Source organism: Microtus ochrogaster, unplaced genomic scaffold (genome assembly GCF_000317375.1).
Source record: "Microtus ochrogaster isolate Prairie Vole_2 unplaced genomic scaffold, MicOch1.0 UNK1, whole genome shotgun sequence".
Classification (NCBI taxonomy): Eukaryota; Metazoa; Chordata; class Mammalia; order Rodentia; family Cricetidae; genus Microtus; species Microtus ochrogaster.
The window spans coordinates 39,816,420-39,836,422 of record NW_004949099.1 but is presented as its reverse complement, the minus strand read 5'-3'; the positions used below and the strand labels follow the sequence as shown (position 1 = coordinate 39,836,422).

General features: G+C 44.7%; 1 protein-coding gene across 1 annotated transcript in view; it reads left to right on the top strand.

Moving 5' to 3' along the window:
• The window catches only part of Galnt8 (polypeptide N-acetylgalactosaminyltransferase 8), a 33,621-nt gene that overhangs the window by 2,481 nt on the left and 11,137 nt on the right, over nucleotides 1-20,003 (top strand). The window contains exons 2-6 of the mRNA XM_005365344.1: nucleotides 1,279-1,540; nucleotides 7,384-7,550; nucleotides 10,784-10,967; nucleotides 12,580-12,777; nucleotides 13,447-13,561. Coding sequence (XP_005365401.1) covers nucleotides 1,279-1,540; nucleotides 7,384-7,550; nucleotides 10,784-10,967; nucleotides 12,580-12,777; nucleotides 13,447-13,561 — 926 coding nt within the window. The remainder of the gene's footprint in view (nucleotides 1-1,278; nucleotides 1,541-7,383; nucleotides 7,551-10,783; nucleotides 10,968-12,579; nucleotides 12,778-13,446; nucleotides 13,562-20,003) is intronic.

Genomic DNA, 20,003 nt, shown 5'->3' with positions numbered 1-20,003 from the left:
AAAGAGCAAACAGGGTTCCCTGCCCTGTGGGAAGTCCAAGGACCACCCACCTCCATCCAGGTCTAGTAAGGTGAGCATCCAAACTGCCTAGGCCCCCACAAAGCCAGTACGTGCAGTAGGATCAAAAACCCATTGCCATTGTTTTTGAGTTCTCAGTAGTCCTCATTGTCCGCTATGTTCACTTGCCGACAGTCTTAAAGCCAAACTGAAAATGTAGGCCTGGTGTGTCCCTAGCTTCAAAGTTGCTGGTATATCAACCACATGAGATGTGAAGGGCCGGGTGGTAGATGTGACGCTCTGAAATAGTGTGATATTTGTGAAACAAATGAAGATTCTCATTCCTCCTGGCTCTCTACCCTCACCTGGCCCTGATATTCTGATTTGGTAGATTTGAGGGATATCTACATTAAAACACATACACACACACACACACACACACACACACAAAACAAAAAACCCACAACTGACATTTCTTACATGACTCTTAGGTCTCATTCTGAAAAACACTATCTTATTGAGTCATTTATGAGATCAAAGTCAGTTCTGAAGGAGCCCTGGGGTGAGGAGTGGGTTGATTTTGATGGTGTTGAGCCTTGCACAGCTCTGACAAGGACTCTTTACCAATCGTCTTCTCTGGGACGAGAGCTTGTAAAGTCTTTTTGAAGACTATGCCGGTCAGCTTTCTATAGTGCAACAGATTCCTGAGGCTATGCACTTATAAAAAGAAAAAATTTATGTGTGCGCAACACTTTGGAAGTTAGCTTCTGGCTAATTGGCAAAGCTGGTTGGCCCGGTTGCTTTAAGCTTGAGATGAAGCAGTAGATGTGGTGCTTGGGGAGAAGGCAGATCACTGCACAGAAGTGAGAAGCAAAGACGCCATTGGCCAGGTCTCCAGTGTCCCTTTGAAGCAGCCCCCATACAATTGGAAGACTATTTATTTATTTTGGTTTTCGAGACAGGGTTTCTCTGTGTGACAGTCCTGGGTGTCCTGGAACTTGCTTTGTAGACCATGCTGGCCTCGAAACTCACTGAGATCTGCCTGCCTCTGCCTCCCAAGTGCTGGATTTAAAGGCGTGCGCCACCACTGCCCAACTGATTGGAAGACTCTTAAATTAAACTTGTCTCTTAAAGTCTTCACCCAGACCCCAAGGCTCTTGCAGGAACAGTTGAGGTAGGAACTGTCACAGAGAGAAAATGGTGCAGGCCGGACTTTAGTTTTTAGCTCTCTAAGCGTCGGCTGAATTGTTTTCACGCCACTCCCGTCCTCTTTATCGGCAGGAGAAAGTCTGAAGCTGAGTATGCAGCAACAAGGTCACGTGGGACGGGGAGCTGCTGAATTCCACCAAGGTTGGAAGGCACTGAAAGTCAGGTTGGCGCCCAAGAGGTTCTCCCTGCCCTCAATCTTCCAGCAATGGGGGAAGGGACTCTCGGAGGCTCAGCAGAAAGAGGCCCGGTACTTGTTCCTGGAGTTCGGCTACAACGTGTTCCTCAGCAACCGGCTGCCTTATAACCGAAGCATCCCTGACACCCGCCACTCCAGGTGCACTGGACCAGGGGTGGCTTGGCAGGACCTCAGAGTAGTTTGGTGATGAACGTTGGGAACCACGTAAATGAAGGGGTAGGGAGATGGGTGAGGGGAGCAGGGGAGTGTGGGAAAGAGGATGACCGCACCTTTTCCTTTTTTTTTTTTTTTTTTTTGGTTTTGTTTTGTTGTTTTGAGATTAGTTCTTACCACATAACCCCAACTGACCTCAAACTAGAACTCCTCTTGCCTCTGCTTTCCCGAGTGTTGTGATTTCAGTGTGTCCTCCCATCATGCCTAGCTGGGTTCTTGTTTTGAATTTAGTGATGGCATATCAGAGAAGTTAATGGACAAACTCAAATGCTCTACCTCCCGGAGAGAGGGAGTGGCACACAGGAAGTGATCCCACGTAGTGGGGCTATTTCTCTCCCGGTGAGGATCCTAGACTGGAGCAAGCCTCACTCAGCAGCGAGGCTCTTTGCTCTGCTTGCATCCTGTTCCTCACTGAATCTCATATGGAGATTGTATTCCTGGGTGCAGCAGCCCCCTCCATTGCTCTAGCTCTTTCTGCCCTCCCCTCACACACACACACTTTCATTTTACACACACACACACACACACACACACACACACACACACACCCCAAAACAAAACATCAACAACAGACTTGTACAAAAACCATTCAAGCTTTTGCTTGTTTGTTTGTTTTGCTTTGTTGCTGTTGTTTGTTTGTTTGCTTGCTTTGTTTCTTGAGGAAGGGTTTCTCTGTGTTACAGTTCTAGCTGTCCTGGAACCAGCTCTTGTAGACCAGGCTGGCCTTGAACTCACAGAAGTCCATCTGCCTCTGTTTCCCGAATGCTGGGATTAAAGGCCTGCGTCAACACCAACCGGAGCTTTTTGAGACATGGTCTTATGTAGCCCAGGCTGGCCTCAGATTCTGTGTGGTTGAGGACGACTTTGAACCTTTGATCTTTGAACTTTGATCCTCTCATCTGTGTGCTGGGATTACAGGTATATACCATTATTCCTGGTACAGCTTTGTAGACAGATAAAAATGAATGGTTTCTATTCTAATTAATAAATGCAAGGAACTAGGTCCCATTATATAGTTGAGGTTGATCTCTGGCTTTTGGAGATCCCCTTACCACTAACACGCTAGTAATACAGGTATGAGCCACTGTCCTACCATGGTTCTTAGTATCTTCAGAGTGTCGCACAAGGCACACAGTCTTAAAACATTTTGATCATCTGATAAAGAAACCCTGTACTTTTCTCCATGGTTCATTTCACAATTTATAAGCTTCCTCGTCCCTATGAATTTACCTATTCTAGACTTTTCTTAGGATAGAATCATGTAGATGAGTTTGTGTCTGTGTGTATATTTGTGTGCGTATCTTTTTTCATTTTTATAGTGTGTCTGAAGACTATTCATGTAGTAGTTAACACCAATATTTTCTCTTTATATTGATATGTGACATTTTGCTCTTAGCCATTAGCTGATGACTGTTCCGTTGTTTCCAGGTCTGGGCTACTGTCAATGATATTGTTGTGTTTTGTTTTGTTTTTAATGAGGTAGAGTTGGGGTTTGATACAGACATGCTGATATACACCACAAAAGTAAAGGGAGAGAGGAGGAAGTGAGACAAGCCCAGAGCATGGGCGTGGACATCGCAAAGAAGGGCTGTTTCATGCAAGTTTGTATGAGAACAAACCAGTGTCTTTTAGTGGATGCTTGTAGTAATGGATGCTTATTTCTGGGTCGTATGTAACTCCATACCTGACTATTTCCTAAAAGGTTTGCATAATTAGTTTATTTTCTCTCCAATTTTTGTGTTGCTTGTTTCTTTGTTTTTGAGGGGAGATCAGGAATTCAAATAGTTTGAGGTCTGGTCTACAAAGTTCTCTGCCTCACAAGTGCTGGGATCACAGGGACTGACTGCCCTACCTGGCAGAAGCCAGGTCTGGTGTTGTGGTTGTACCCCAGGTCTTGTAAATGTAGGTAAGCATGCCACCTCTGAAGTGCAACCCCAGCTCCAAGAATCTTGGTTTGTCCGCTTATTCTCCAGCACATGTTCCTGTTACTCTCTCTCTCTTTCTGTGTGTGTGTGTGTTTGTGCGTGTGTGTTCATGTGATCAGTTAGCCAATTGGCTATAAGATGGGATCTCAACTGTGCTGTATTTGTTTATTTAAAATTTTGAGACTTAAGGGCGAACATTTTTTTCTGTGCTTATTATCCATTTGCATGTCATTTTTTCTTTCAGAAGTATCTATTTGGACACATTCTTTTTATTACTGAATTGCAACTTCCTTCCTTTTCTTCCTTTCCTCCCTCCCTCCTTCCCTTCCCTGAGCTTGTTTCCAGGACTGAATAAAAAGGGGGAGAAAGACAGCAGTGCCAGCAGCACCCCCCTCCCCCCCCCCCGCCCTGCTTCCTGATCTGGGACGTGTGGGATCTCAGTCACCTGTCCCTGCTGTTGTGCCTTCCCTGCCATGACGGACAGTACCCTCTTGAACCCTCCCCCCTTAAGTTGCCTCTTTCTTTGTCACATCAGTGAGAATGTTCTTAATACAATCAGAGACTCCACAAATGTGGCTATTTAAAGAGGAATTGACAGCCACTTTCGTTTTCCTTTTAATTAACTGTGGATTGAGGTTTCCTTCCAGAGTGACAGAATGCTGAAACATCTTTCCCCTCTAACAAACCAACCAGGCAACATTTTCAGAAATCGTCTCGAGCATACACAGCAAATGGAGAACCATCCTGGCAAGAACGTTTTCTAAGTCTCAACAAGTCTCAGTGGGAGTCCATGGCATCTGAGCCACTGTGTGCTCCCTCTACCCCACCCCCAGTTCTGGAGAATGGTATTCTATGCCAAGTCTCTACTCTGGGTTGGAATGGTGGAGGGGGCTCTCGCCACGGCATTTCCCATACGGCTGTGGTTTCATCCGCGGGAAGGGTGAGCCAACTAAAAACACCCTTTCCCATCCCCATCGTGAGATGCGTGTCCTTTATCTCTGGAGGTGGCTGAAGCAGCGACTCCCCCTCTCCTCAGCCCCACCTCATTTTCTATCTACCTACAGCCCCCACCTCACACCCACTCTGAGGGTAGAGTTTCAACCCCACTGCACCAGACTAAGAATGCTGGGCTCTAGATGTCCCTTCCCCAGCTGGCTTACGCAGACGAAGTTCTATTCTGGACTGCTAAGGTCGGGAAGCCCAGGGGCTGCTGCCTACCGCCTTCCTGCCCTTTTTGTCTGCCTGCAGACCAGCGTGTCACTTTGGCTCAGGGCAGGAAGCTGCAGTCTGCACCCCCAGCCCCTGAGGACTGATGCAGAAGCACTGTCCAGGATGGAATTTGGGGTGAAAACCTTCCATGCTCTTTTTAAGGAAGTGGCCGTATTTGGAATAGTTTTTAGGTCAGGGTCTCTCTATGTAGCTCTGACTGTCCTCGAACTCACAGAGATCCTCTTGTCTTTGCTTTCTTAGTACTGATTAAAGGTGTACACCACCATGCCTGGCTAACCATGCATTCTTGGTGGAGAATATTTAAGAGGAAGCTCATAGCTCGTGTTATAGGGAGGGTGGGAACATTCAGAAATCTAACAGAAACTGGGAAGACACAGCCAAGAAGAGCCCCCTAGGATCACCCTGCCTGGGTGGACTAAACACGACCGTGTTTTAGCACTAGACTGGACCCCCCCCCCCCAGGAACAATCAGATGAGCATGAGAGAAAAGCTGATCACCATTCCTCAGCCTGCACACAGATCCATCAAAGGGCAGCTGAAGCCTGCTGTCACTCAGGCCCCCCAACTTCTGAACAGTGTAAACACTAAGCCACACTGATTCAGGTCAGCTTCTAGGGTACCAGACTTAAGAATAAAAATCATACGTCGAATTTTTTTCAGACTGTACTTTTAAAATCTTTACACTCACCCCTTCAACCTCCACATTCCCAAGTCATGTTCCCCTTAACGATAGGCTGAGTTCAGGGGAATGTAATATTAGGTCATTTTTGTCACAGTACAAACGTTATAGAGTGAGACAGGCGAGACATCATTGGGCAACATAACATTATAGGAGCCATGTTTGTATATGTGGTCTGTCATAGACGGAAACACTGTCACGTGGTGTATTATCTTATGTGAGAGAAATGGAAGCATGCTGGTAAAGAAGCTTGTTCAAGGGCTGGAGAGCTGGGTCAGCCATCAAGAGTACTTGCTGCTCTTGCAAAGGACCGAGATTTTGGTCTCAGCACCTACATTGAGGCTCACAACCGTCTGTAACTCCACTTCCAGAGGATCTGATGCCCTCTTCTGGCCTTCACAGGCACTGCATGCACATGGTGCACATACATGTATGTAAGCACACACTCATACACATAAAAATAAATAATTAAAAAGAAGATTGTTTAAGAATGTTCCCCCAATTATTGTTCATAACTGTCCCAAAGTAAAAATACCCTAAATATCTTCAATACCCACCTGCTGGCAAATGGATAAGATCTAGCAGATAGTGCTAGAACTCTTTGATGCAGTGTTATTTGACCACCAAAGGAAAGCTATTGGTACCTGCTGCAATGCTGATGAAAATAGTATGATCAGTATAAAACATAACTTATTTTTACTTACATTAAATTCCCAGGGCAGGTAAGTCTATAAAAATGGAAATTCAATCAGTGTATGCCTATGGCTGAGGGGACATTGGACAGATGGATTGGGGAGAAATAGCAAATAACTGGCAAGGTTTTAGGCTTTTTTTATACATGATAAAGCCTTCTAAAACTAGAAGCTGGAGAGATCGTGTGTTGACTGAAACTGCTTGCTTCTCAAATGTGGGACCTGAGTCCTGAGACCCAGTGCATCTGTCACCAGTCCTGGCAGCAGGTGGATGCAGGTGGGGTTTCCATGGCCGTCTGGCTTAGCCGGATTGGAAAGATTCATGATCAATGACAATTCCCGTATCAGCAAAATAAGATTGAAAGCAATCGGGGAAGGCATTTGACATTGACCTCTGACCTCCACGTACTCTCCCCCCCACTAAAATTAGTGCTAATCACCATTCTCCTCTGTGACTAACAAAGTCAGGGGATTTCATGCTTTTAAATAAGAGAATTCTATTGCTGTTCACTATTTCTCAATAAGCATGTTTTTAAAATGAGGGCTTGATCAGCAGACACAAACACATGGTGACATAGGACTAAACTCCAGGCATCTTCTATGCAACTTGTCTGTAAACGAATGAAAAGGAGATGTGTTGATGGAGCTGCGGGCTGCGTCCCTGGCACCTGGCCACCCGCATGGCTAGCTTATGCCCCGAAATACACGGAAACTGTATTCTTTTAAATACTGCTTGGCCCATTAGTTCTAGCCTCTTATTGGCTAATTCTCACATCTTTGATTAACCCATTTCTAATAATCTATGTAGCACCATGAGCTGGTGGCTTACCAGGAAAGATCTTAACCTGTGTCTCTCTGGAGTGAGAGAATCATGGCGACTGACTGACTCGGCTTCTTTCTCCCAGCATTCTGTTCTGTCTACTCTGCCTACTTAATTTTCTGTCCTATCAGGGCCAAGCAGTTTTCTTTATTAATTAACCAATGAAAGCAACAGATAAATACAAGACCCACTTCCATCAGAGATGGGTTGCTTCTGGGTAAGCAAAAGAATTTTGGACAAATAGATACAAAAAACAAAAACATTTTGTTTCTTAGACAAAGACCTGAGATTTTCTTTCGCCTACTGAGTTTGAGGTTTAGTGAGTTTATTAATAGGATACCATACGCACTGAGGAGGAAGCCTGGACCGCAATGTTTAAATAATTAAAGAACAATGTGTTACAAAAGAATGATGTCTTACAGGTGTCTTCAGAAGACATACCCTGCCCAGCTCCCATCCCTCAGCATCATCCTCATATTCATGGATGAAGCTCTGTCCGTCATCCAGAGGGCTGTCACCAGCATCATCAACCGGACCCCTCCTCAGCTGCTGAAGGAGATCATTCTGGTGGATGACTTTAGCTCCCACGGTGAGCATCCTGAGGGAAGGCTAAGCGAGCACGATTGTCATTGGAAATAGGTTGTCACTTGGGAGTTTGGGACATGGTGAGTGTCTCCCAGAGGGGAAGTAAAGGCTAATTTAGTGAGGGTCTATTTGTGATGAAAACATTTACATTTCATGACGCCAGGAGTACAGCTCATCATCTCGAATGCACAAGTAAGACACAAAGACACAGGAAAAGCACAGGGGGTCCCAACTGTGTGGCAGGCCATTGTGGATTTGGGGTCAGTTGCAGAACCACGTGACTCCAAAATCACCTGTGCCCTGAGCATGCTCTATGAAGGAGACCTAAGGGTTGAGGTGCGTGAGATGCCAAGAAAGGATTCAGAACCTCCCTTTGTAAGACAAGGACAAAATTTCTCAGGTAAGGAAGCTTGGAGGAGAGAGAGTTTTGGGACCTGGGATTACTCACAGTGGCAGCAAGTCTTGTCCCCTGGCCACCGAGCCCCAGTTCTAGCCTACCTACATAGGCCACATGGAGGAAGGGGCAGATTGTAGACTTGATCACTTGTGGTTTTTTTTTTTTTTTTTTTTTTTGAGACATGGCTTCATGTAACCCAGGCTGGTCTAAAGTTCACTGTCCAGTCAAGGGGTGACCTTGGTCATCCTGTTTTCACCTCCCAAGTGCTGGGATGACAGACATGTGCCACAGCTTCCAGTTCATGCAACACTGAGTGAGGATGGAATCTGTGGTTTCATGCATGCTAGGCAACCGTGAAGGTGTAGCTTAGGTTGCCTTCCTGCTCCATTCTTTCTCTCCAGCTTTGTTACTGGGGTGCACCACCATGGTGGACCGGGGCCTTTGCCTTCTAAATCTGTAACCCTGGCTCCCTCCTTTAAAAGATATAGATCCTTGAGAACTGTAACATCTCTGTGATTCGCTTTCTTTGCATACCAAGTGTGTGTTGATTATCATAACCATCTTAAGAAGTATAACTAACATGTTTTCTCTTAATTCTACCAATTTTGTGCATTAAATAAAAATAAGCTAACATTAAATGATAGAACCAGAGGTTTGGGCTAATGATAAGGAAGGGTTTCCAAAGTGTGAGGACTTAGGAAGTGTGGGACTTTGTTCCTTCACTGGGCATCTTTAAGGACTAGAGGAGAGAGAAGAGTTATTGAGTCTGAAGGTCCCTGCAAGGAGAGGAAGAGAGGGGGCGGGTCTGAAAATCTCGGCCCCTGAGAAAACCCTTCGTTTGCACACATCCCCAATCTTCCAGGGTAATTAAGTCAGTGAGAAAGGAGAAGGTAAAACTGATTGAGCAGAATTCACTAGAAATCATGAACGAGAACCAGTTCTATTCATTTCTGGTCATGGAGATGGGTACCAACTTGTAGCCCGATTCTGCTGGTAAGAAAAAGGAGATCTAGACATGCACTCTGGACATCTGAAGGCCCAGGACGCACTTGACACTGTCTGTAGTGACCTTAGACAGGACCACTCGCTCCTCTGGGACTCAGTTTCTTCATGGAACTGATGCAAGGGTTGAGATGGAAGACCTCAAAAGATCCACCCACTTCCCACAAACACAACAGTTCTCTTATCCATGCTCTGTGGTGGGGAGACTTAATTCAAGACTCTCAGTATTGGGACGGCAGCACTGAGAGTTCAAACGAGATCACTGATGAGGGCGATTCGTGAGGAAAAGTCAGATAAAGCTTCCTATTGTCCTAATGGCCACCACCATGGGACGCATCGTTCTCTCTTGGGCCTGGAATCAAATTACATTTTTGTTAATGGATCCTATTAATTGTTATTGAGGGGGTGTGGACATGTGCACACCACTGTGCTCATCTGGAGGGAATGTTATACAAAGATGGCTCAGTGGACAAAGTTGCTTGCTTTCAAACTGGTTGAGTTAATTCCCCAGGAACTACACGGTAGAAAGAATGAACTGGCTCCCATGGGCTGTTCCCTGTTTTCACATGTGTGCTTGTGGTATGTGTGCAACCCCACCACAGAATAAATAGGCAAAGAAACAAAGAAAGAATGAAAGAAAGAGAGAGAGAGAGAAAGAAAGAAAAACTAAAACCAGGCAAATTTTAGCTCCATAGCCATGTTAGTGTTGATTTTAGGAACTGAATACCTCAGGTTTCAAAAGTGTGTCCATTTTTTGAGAGAGGAACCTAAAAGAATTCTATCCCTGGGATGTAAAGAGAGAGAAGATGGTGGTGGGGGTGGGGAGCTTAATAAAATCAAACAACTGTGCACATGGTTCTTGAGCCAATGTGTGGTTAGAGACAGCACAGCTGTGTCCCCAGATGGACGTGTGATTTGGAAAGTTTCTTACTCTTCCCATGCCTCAGTTTCCCTTTCTCTGTCTTGTGGGAATACTCTAGTGCTATCATTTACAGGTTTCTATAAATGATTAAGTGAATTAATACTATCAGTGATACCCATAATACTAGCCTTGGGAGGCTAAGGCAGGAGGATTACCTTGAGTTAGAGGCTAGTCTAGTTTACAGAGTAAGACTGTCTCAAAAACCAACCAAACCAAAAACGATATGTCATCAGCGGATAACCGGGTCAGTTGGCTAGCAGTTTGCATACTACTTAGTGATTTGTATGAATGCCGAAGCAGCTTTCAAATATGCAAAGAAGGCAACTGGTAGCCTGAGTTAGGAAAGGCAGAGACAGGCTTTACAAAAAGAGGGGGAAGGGGGAAGGAAAAAAACCCTTGTAAACAGTCTGGGAAGACTGAGTCTTGCTTGCATAATATTGAGAGTAAACTTTTCATCTAGATGCTGGCATAGACGTTCAGTCTGAGCAGTTGTACTCATTGTGATGTAATCAGAGCAGCCAGGGATGTCTAAAACAAAGCAAAACTGCTTATTCGGGTTCTCTAGGAAGTCTTGATGTTAAGCTGTGGTGGTTCCCCAGGCTGCCTCTGCAAACTCATCCACTAATGCTACAACCTTAAGTACCAAGCCAGGCCTGCGCTGTTTCTTTGCCTAAGAGTTTCTCGGGATGTTAGATGCACTTTTGACCAGTGATTCACATCTCCCAAGCAGAGAGATGCAAGGGTGGGGAAAGGAAATGGGGGAAGGCACTGGGTAAATGTTATGTACCTCCTCAGTCAGGGCTCTGGAGTTGCTCACTTACAGTGGCGTTGCCCACACACAGTTACAGGACAGAGTGCAATTTCTGCACCACATTTTCGCGCTCAGTGTCTCTATGCTTGTGTGTCTGGTTGGTAGGAGAACTGAAGACACGACTGGATGAGATGATTAAGCTTTATAACCGGAACTATCCACTCCTACTGAAACTCATACGGCACACAAAGAGACGAGGTCTCGCGCAAGCCCGCAACACGGGTCTGGAAGCTGCTACCGCGGATGTGGTTGCCATCTTGGATGCTCACATTGAAGTGAATGTTGGATGGTAAGATTCTGGAAGGCTGCTGCTTTCAGAAAAAGACAGAACTGAACGATGGTACACGGCAAGTCAGGACAGTGTTGAGACAGGGAATACTGATACCAAGTCCCGGAACAAAGGGTGGTAGGTTGCAAAGCTTTTATTCAGGGAGTCCTGTTGGATACGTGAAATAGTATAAGCCTTGTGTGGTGACACATGCCCATAATCTTACGATTGGGATAAAGAGGCAGGGGGATCACAAAGTCAAGGCTAGTCTGGGCTACATTGCATGCATGCATAGCAGAGGTGGGTAGGTATTGTTTTTCCGTTGGCTCAGTGACTATGCCTGAATCTACTGATGTTTTAATTACCACCTGAGCCCCACAGTTAGCACCCTGCTGCTCAGGCTGTGACCTGGCAGGATTTCCAGTCCCACGGGCATCAACTCCTCCACCCCTGGCACTGGCTCCTCTGCTGCCACCAAATGTAGTTTTTGCTACGAGTATTTCTTAAGACGAGCCTCTCCACCGATGCAAATAATTCCAATCAGACCAAATTAGAGCAAATAAAAGATGCCCGTGTTTAATGCAGTGCTTCCCGGTGGTCAGGAGTACGGCAAGGGGAAGAGAGGTGGGGAGAGACCACATAAAACCCGAGACCATGTGTTCCTTTTGGGGCAGCAGCCTAAATAACCCGTGGGAGTGGTCCTGACCCTCCCTGCGGAGGGGTCAGCGCTTGGTGAACTTTCCAGGAGGTGGAGTCTGAACCAAGCAACTTCCAGGGGTTGGGGGCTTCCAAAGATGGATGCTGGGTATTAGAGTTTTGACTAAGTCTCTATTCTATTTACCAATAAAAACTTGGGAGTCAGATGTTGGGGTGAAAACTTTTTACATCAGAGAGCTCACCTTCCTTTTTGGCTGAAGACCCAGCAAGAGAGTGTCTCTCCAGCCATCCCAAACCAAAAAGACCGCGGAACTCCAAGTCCTTCCCTACTCCTTCCTGTGTGTCTGACTTTCCGGCTCCTCTGTACTCTCTCTGGCTGATTCCTGTCAACTAGTCATTGACTCTGCCCCTAATCCAAGTCTGATTTTATTGACACAGTCTTGGGTGTCTCAGTGCCATCAAAAATCCCTCAACAGGTGGAAGCTTGAAACACCGGCAGCCAGTCCCCGACTTTGTTAAAAAATTTGTGACTTTGAATATCCGCTTACAAAGATATTGTATATTTATCTTTAAAAGGCAGAATGTGACCACCGGCAATTCCTCCAGTTTTCCTAACTCTTGAATGACATAAAATAAAGATAACCTGAACAATGTGGAGAATCACACAGGAGACAGGCACCATTTGGAAACAGAAATAATGTAAACTCAGAATACTGATAGTCCTCATTTACAATGGCCTGGATGTGACAGCTGGACACTAATTTCAAATCTGCTCTTCATCTGGCTCAGCTGTTGGGATCCCCAGCTACCCAGAACCTAAGAAATTCTCCAGAGTCTAGAGAATCCTTGTTAGTTCCCACCCAACTGAAATAAGAATGCCCTCCCTGTGAAGGTGAGGTTCACAGTGTCTCTGCCTGCTCCAGCCCACGACTGACCCACATAGTCTCACTGCAGCGCTTATGATATTCTCTTCTAGGGTTGAGCCCATTTTGTCTCGGATTCAGGAAGACCACACTGTGGTCGTGTCTCCTGTGTTTGACAATATTAATTTCAATACATTTGAGCTGGAAAAGTACGAACTGGCAGCAGATGGGTTCGACTGGAAGCTGTGGTGCCAGTATGATCCCATACCACAAGCCTGGATTGATGTGGGTGATGTCACTGCTCCAATGACGTAAGTATGAGTCTGCTGAGAGACGGTAATCAGAATGCACTGGGCAGGACTTGTCCATCTTTGATGATTAGAATGGAGGTAAAGTGGAGGAGCAGATACAGGATAAGAAAAACATGTAACAGTGATAATAATAAAAAACCCAAAGGTCTGACCCCAGATTAGAAATCAGAGACACAAATCGAGTGGTGGTGCTCACCTTTAATCCCAGCACTCGGGGAGGGAGGAAGAGACAGGTGGATCTCTGTGAGTTCAAGGCCAGCCTGGTCTAGAAGAGCTAGTTCCAGGACAGCCAGAGCTGTTACACAGTGAAACCCTGTCTTGCAAAACCTAAATAAATAAATAAATAGATCAGAGACATTTGGCATTATCTAGGTTTTCAGACAGAAAAAAAAAACAAAGGTATTTAGCATTTTAGAAAGTACTTGAGGCCCCTTCTAGCATTATCAGACTATGAGGAAAGATGACAAAGATGATATTCCGGCGTCACCTGTGAAGGGTGGCGACAGCAGGTAGCATGCCTTCAGTCTAGCCTGCACTTTTCCAAAAGCCTCCAGGATAAAGAGACTTAGGCAGGATTCTGAAGACCACTGTGGTCTTCCCAGTCCTCCCCTCCATGCTGACTTGGTGCTTGGAGGGGGATTAGTAACCCTCCTACCGTGTACTCTGCAGAAGTCCGTCCATCATGGGCATCATGGCCGCCAACAGGATCTTCTTGCTAGAGATCGGGGCTCTGGATGGCGGGATGCTGGGCTACGGAGGAGAGAATGTGGAGCTTAGCCTGAGGGTATGTACTTGCTCTCTTCTCTATGGGACAAAGCAGGAGGGGATGTATTGGAAAGTCCTAGGAATTCTGGCATCCTAGAACTCAGCTGAGTGTATTGGCCACAGATTGTCACGTTTCCAGGCTCCTAGGCTGAGGAGCAATTGATAGGCAACAGGACTCTGGAGAGGAACTTTCTGGTACAGGCTTATGTTATGTGATCTGAAAGCTTAGGTGGTCAGTGAAGGCTGTGAAGATGTCCCTTTTTCTCCAGAAGATCCCAGGAGTTTTTGATTTCTGTGGTAGACCATCTTTGGGGAAGACACAAATTCTTACATCATTAATCAAAGACAACAGAAATAAACAGAACATACCTTTACACAGTTAGTCATGTCCCACAGCATAGCCAAATGTAACACCCTGGCCCAGCTAAAATAATATTCCACAACACTTAATCATGTGGGACTTGTATTTTGGTCAAAACATTGTTTTTTGAGATAGGGTCTTACTCATTAGTCTAGGTTGTCCTGGAACTCACTATATAGACAACACTAGTCCTGAGCTCCTGGTGATTCTCCTGCATCCTTCTAAAATTCTGGGAATACAGTCATGAACCCCCATTTTTTTTAGTCCAGATCTCACTGTGTATTCCTAGAAGACCTAGGCCTGACTATGTAGATCAAGCTGGCCCTAAACTCATGGCAATCCTCCGACCCCTGCCTCTTGAGTGCTAGGGCTGCAGGTGGGGGTCACCTTACCAGGTGGTGGTGGAATTTTAGCATGGAGCCCAGAACTTCATACTAGGTAATCACTACCCAGAGCTACACCTAGCCTGATTACAGGACTTCTTAGGTGTCAGGAAGGCCTCCCACATCTGCCTCCTCGTCACGGTTGTCACCTCTCATTCTGCCTCCTTCCACAACACAGGAGCCATTCTGCTCCTCCCTCTTCCCCATTTCTCCACACTCGCCCACCATCATGGGTCCACACGTCTAACATAGGGTGCCGGGTGGGCCCATGGGTGTCTTCTAGCCAGCCCGGGTCTTGAGGGCCCAGGCTGGGATTTTAGACATCAATGTTTAAACACAATGCTGAAAACGCAAGGAGTGTTCAGGAAAGGCTCTCGCTCTTCCTCTGATGGGATGGCGTAGGTCACTGATGCCCAGGTGTCTTGGTTTGCGGGCTCATCCCTGCTTCTTTTGTTTTCCATGGTTTCCTTTTAAGGCAGGTTTGGTTTTTCCTATCGCTTTTGCCTTTCAGTTCTCACACGACTGTCCACATCTGTGCAGGGTAAGGTGCTGTTGTGCTTTGGGGCAGTCAGGGTGATTAACAGTCCATCTGCTTAAACTTCCGCCGTGTCCGTAGAGTGAGGACCTTCAAAATCCTCTCTTCTAGCTCCTTTAGGGTTTACAGTGGATGCTGGCAGTTATAGTCATCATGCTGGGCATAGCCCACTTGAGCTTGGTCCCCCAAACGATAGCCTTCATCCACTGACCAACTCCTATACCCACCCTGTTCAATCCTCTTAGCCTCCGGAATCCATTCTTCTACTCTCGGCTTCTGTGTGACCAACCTTTTAGAGTCCACATCTGAACGAGATCACATGGTATTTGCCTTTTGGGGCCTGTATTTGTTCCACTTAAAATGTCTAGACCCATCATGTCACGCTCTTTTAATGTCTAAATAGTTTTCGTGTGTGTGTGCGTGTGTGTGCACATGCATAATTTCTTTTTCAAGAAAAGTTTGCAGTATATAAGTAATGCAAGAAGATGTAATGTTTCAGATTTTGTAAAACAAAACAATGGCACATCAATATTTTACATAGAAGGCGTGAAATGTCTAGTGCAGCTTTTTTTCTTTTAGAATAAATGAACAATATTTCTAAAGATCCATTTTTGCAATTTCAACCAAAGAAAGAAAAAAAACTTAAACTGAGCTTATTTTTTTTTTTGACATAGTTATAGTCTCATCAATTGGGAGATACCTTGGCTGCTTTCATATCTGGCTAGTGTGAGGAGTGCTATAGCGGGGGGGTGGGACTCTCTTTGATTGGCATGCTTTCATTTCCCTTTGGATTTGTGCACCGTGGTGGGAATGCTGGCTCACATGGTAATTCTGTGTTTAATTTTTTTGAAGACTGTCTCAGTTACAGTTTTTATTGCTGTGAAGAGACCATAGCAACTCTTTTTTTTAAAAAAAAAGATTTATGCCGGGCAGTGGTGGCGCACGCCTTTAATCCCAGCACTCGGGAGGCAGAGGCAGGCAGATCTCTGTGAGTTCGAGATCAGCCTGGTCTACAAGAGGTAGTTCCAGGACAGGCTCCAAAACCACAGAGAAACCCTGTCTCAGAAAACCAAAAAAAAAAAAAAAAAAAAAAAAAAAAGATTTATTTTTTTTGTTAAGTATACAGTGGTCTGTCTACATGCATGCCCACAGGCCAGAAGAGGGCACCAGATCTCCTTACAGACGGTTGTGAGCCACCATGTGGTTTTTGGGACTTGAACTCAGTACTTTGGAAGCGCAGGCAGTGCTCTCTTTTTTTTTTTTTTTGGTTTTTTGAGACAGGGTTTCTCTGTGGCTTTGGAGCCTGTCCTGGAACTAGCTCTGTAGACCAGGCTGGTCTCGAACTCACAGAGATCCGCCTGCCTCTGCCTCCCAAGTGCTGGGATTAAAGGCGTGCACCACCATTGGCCGGCTGGAAGCGCAGGCAGTGCTCTTAACCGCTGAGATGTCTCTCCAGCCCCCACCCCACAGCAACTGTTATAAAGAAAACATTTAATTAGGGTGGCTGGCTTATAGTTTCACAAGCTCAGTCCTTTATTACCATGGCAGGAAGCACAGGCACACGCAGGCAGATGTGGTGCTGGAGGAATAGCTGAGAGTCCTGCATCTTTCAGGCAACAGGAAGCTGACTGACTGTCACACGGAGGGGAGTTTGAGCCAAAGAGATCTCAGAGCCTATCTCCATAGTAACATACTTCCTCCAACAAGGCCACACCTAATAGTGCCCGTCCCTTTTAAAAAGAAAGTCCTTTTAAAAAGAAAATAGAGTAATTGGGTATGGTGGCACACACATTTAATCCTAACACTTCAGAGGCAGAGGCAGGCAGATCTCTGAGTTCAAGAACAGCCTACTCTATAGAGTGAGATCCATAGCAGACAAAGATACACAGAGAAACCCTGTCTCAAAACACCAAAAATTAAAAATAAAAGAAATAGAGTTTTAAGAAAAGCCACATAAAGATGGATAATACACAGTAAATCTGAATACTGTATGTTATTGCATTGTCTTTGAATTGGTTGACTCTTGAGGAAGGAAAAACAGCTGTTAAAAAACATTTGATTATAAATGCTGCTGGATTAAACAAACCTATTTATTTTAAAAATATCTTGACTTCAAAATATAAGCCAAAAGATATTTTACTTTGGTAAAGAGGTTCTGCTTTTGTTTATATGGACAATGAGAGGCTGTGAATTCATTCTGGATTAAGAAAAATAAGGTTTGCTCAAGGAAGACTCCCTGAAAAATCTCTTATAGGAGTGGATGGTCCAGATGATCCATCACTTTAGAGTACCTCTGTTTCAGTTTCCTCTGAGTTTTACATCTAGAACAGCTTCAAGACTGCTAGCTGACATGATTCAGTTAGTACTCCAGTCAGGACTTGACCATAATCCTAAATTTTCTTTGGGTCCCCATAAGATTATCAGTGCACCCAATCAACAGGAAGTAACTTAGAAAACTACACCCACATTCCCCCAAAATGGATTATGGATGTTTGTCTTTGTTTAGCATGTTGGTTACAAGTTGTTACAGAATGGTCAGAATGGTCAGAAAAAAAAACTAAGTAAAGGAAATTAGGACCAGGGTTCTTGTTTTGAAAAGAAAAAGGAGAAATGTTTTGGGATAATGATGGAGGAATTACTTTCATTGGTTAATAAAGAAACTGCCTTGGCCCATTTGATAGGCTAGCCCTTAGGTGGGTGGAGTAGACAGAACAGAATGCTGGGAGGAAGTGAGGCAATCGCCATGCCTCTCCTCTCTGGGTCAGATGCGATGAAGCTCCAGCCCAAGATGGACGTACACTAGAATCTTCCTGGTAAGACACCACCTCGTGGTGCTACACAGATTATTAGATATGGGTTAAAGCAAGATATGAGAGTTAGCCAGTAAGAGACTAGAGCGAATGGGCCAAGCAGTGTTTACATAAATACAATTTGTGTGTTGTTATTTTGGATGTAAAGCTAACCATGCGGGAGCCGGGAGGGACAAAAAACAGGCCTGCCCACAGCTCCTTCTACAGGATAAAGCTCAGTGTACTGTAAATTTTTGTCACATGTATTGGTCTAATAAAACACTGATTGATCATTAGCCAGGCAGGAAGTATAGGTGGGGCAATCAGAGTATGATAATTCTGGGGGGAGAAAATGCAGAGACACAGTCACCAGCCAGATACAGAGGAAGTAAGAAGAGAATGAATACCTTACTGATAAAAGTTATCAAGCCACGTGGCTAAATGTAGATAAGAATTATAAATAGATTTAAGTTGTAGGGACTATAGTAATTTAACCTGTTACTAATAATAAACCTGAACTAAGAGGCCAAACAGTTGATAAATAATTTAAGCTTCTGTGTGTTTCTTTGGGATTGAATGACCGTGGGATGAGGCAGGACAGAAACTTCTGTCTACAACCCAAAGTACCAATGTACATATTACTCCAAATAATATTGTGGTCAGGCCTATCACAGTAATACCCTAGTCCCTAGCATTATCTTCTTAGGGTTTTTATTGCTGTGAAGAGACACCATGACCACAGCAAGTCTTATAAAGAAAACATTTAATTGGAGTGACTCACAGTTTCAGAGATTCAGTTTATTATCATCATGGCAGGGAGCATGGTGGCATACAGGCAGAGACAGTGCTAGAGCTGAGAATGGTGCATCTTGCAGGCCACAGGAAGTTGACTGACTGTCACACTGAGGGAAGCTTGAGCAAAAGATACCTCAAAGTCCACCCCTACAGTGACACACTTCCTCCAATAAGGCCATACCTCCTATTAGTGCCACTCCCTTTGGGGGCCATTTTCTTTCAAACTACCACAAGGACCTTGCATATAGTTTTCCATAATGATCCTAATAACTTGAATTCTTGTCCCAGTGTGTAGGAGCTTCATTTTTGTCAGGTCCTTGTCAGCATTTGCTGATTTTGTCCTTTGGATAGTGGGTCTTCTAACATGAAGAAGTGACACATCATTGTGGGGTTGAGTTTTCATTTTCCTGATGGGTAGTAGTGTGCCCAGCACTTCCCTCTGACCATCTGTGGGGATCTGCCTTTCTTTAAGAGCAGAACCTGGAGAATACCGGAGTGGTATGGACTTCTCATCTTCTGACAGGTAGTGTTTTATTCGAGCCTATGGATGTGTATGTGTGTGGGAATGAGGGGTAGGAAAAGGACAACATTCATGAAGCACCTGTATCATAGGCAGTGTGCCAGAGAGTGACGTGTGGACTGCTGGGTTCATAATCTGGCTGTCACACGCTCCCCGACAAATATGGACTAGTTATTAAGTGAGGATAAAAACAACATCTGTGTGTTCTGCATGGTGAGGGTTAAATTCATGAGAAGCATTAGGACATGTGTTATGAGCAGAAACTACACGTCTGTGGAAAGCGATAGACTGGAAAGGGAAAACACATTGGGAGAGTAAAGTCAGAGGTGGGGCTTCCTGTCTGTGATTCCAGCACACAGGAGGCTCGGGCAGGATTGCTGTGAGTTCAAGGGTCAGCCTGGGCTCTAACGTGAGACCCTGTCTCAAAGAATGGAATAATGTGCTATAGGTAAATAATCAAACATGAGGATTTTTATCTAGGATCCATGAACCCTCACATAAGATGTCTGGCATGATAGTGCATGCCTGGCACCCCAGTCTTGGGGGTCCCTGAGGCTCGTTGGCCAGCCGGCTTAGCTCATAGCTTCAGGTTCAGTGAGAGATCCTGGGCAGACTCCCTGAGTCACCGTGGATCTCCACATGTATATACATCTATACAAACACGTGTTTAAATACAGCACTTATAAACACATTTTAATTAAAAACAAATAAACTAATGAATAAATAAATAGCCAAGTTTAAAATTGTTCAACAAGAACAATGGATAAAATTTATTATTTTATAAATAATTTTTATTTTTAATATGGATGAAGAGGCTCTTATGCAAACTGCTACATTTTTTTTTCATTTCCTAAATTTACATGAATTGTAAAATCCCATCAACTGTAAAAACTGAAACAAAAGCTTAATTTTCTCTTTTGTTTTTGAACAGGGTCTTGCATTTTGTCCAAATGAACTCATGGTGATCTCCTACCTCAGAATCTCTTGTACATGGATTATAGCATGAGCCAACATACTTTACCTTGTACTTGAATTTTTTAATTAGAATTTCTTTTATTTTATTTTTATTATTTATTTA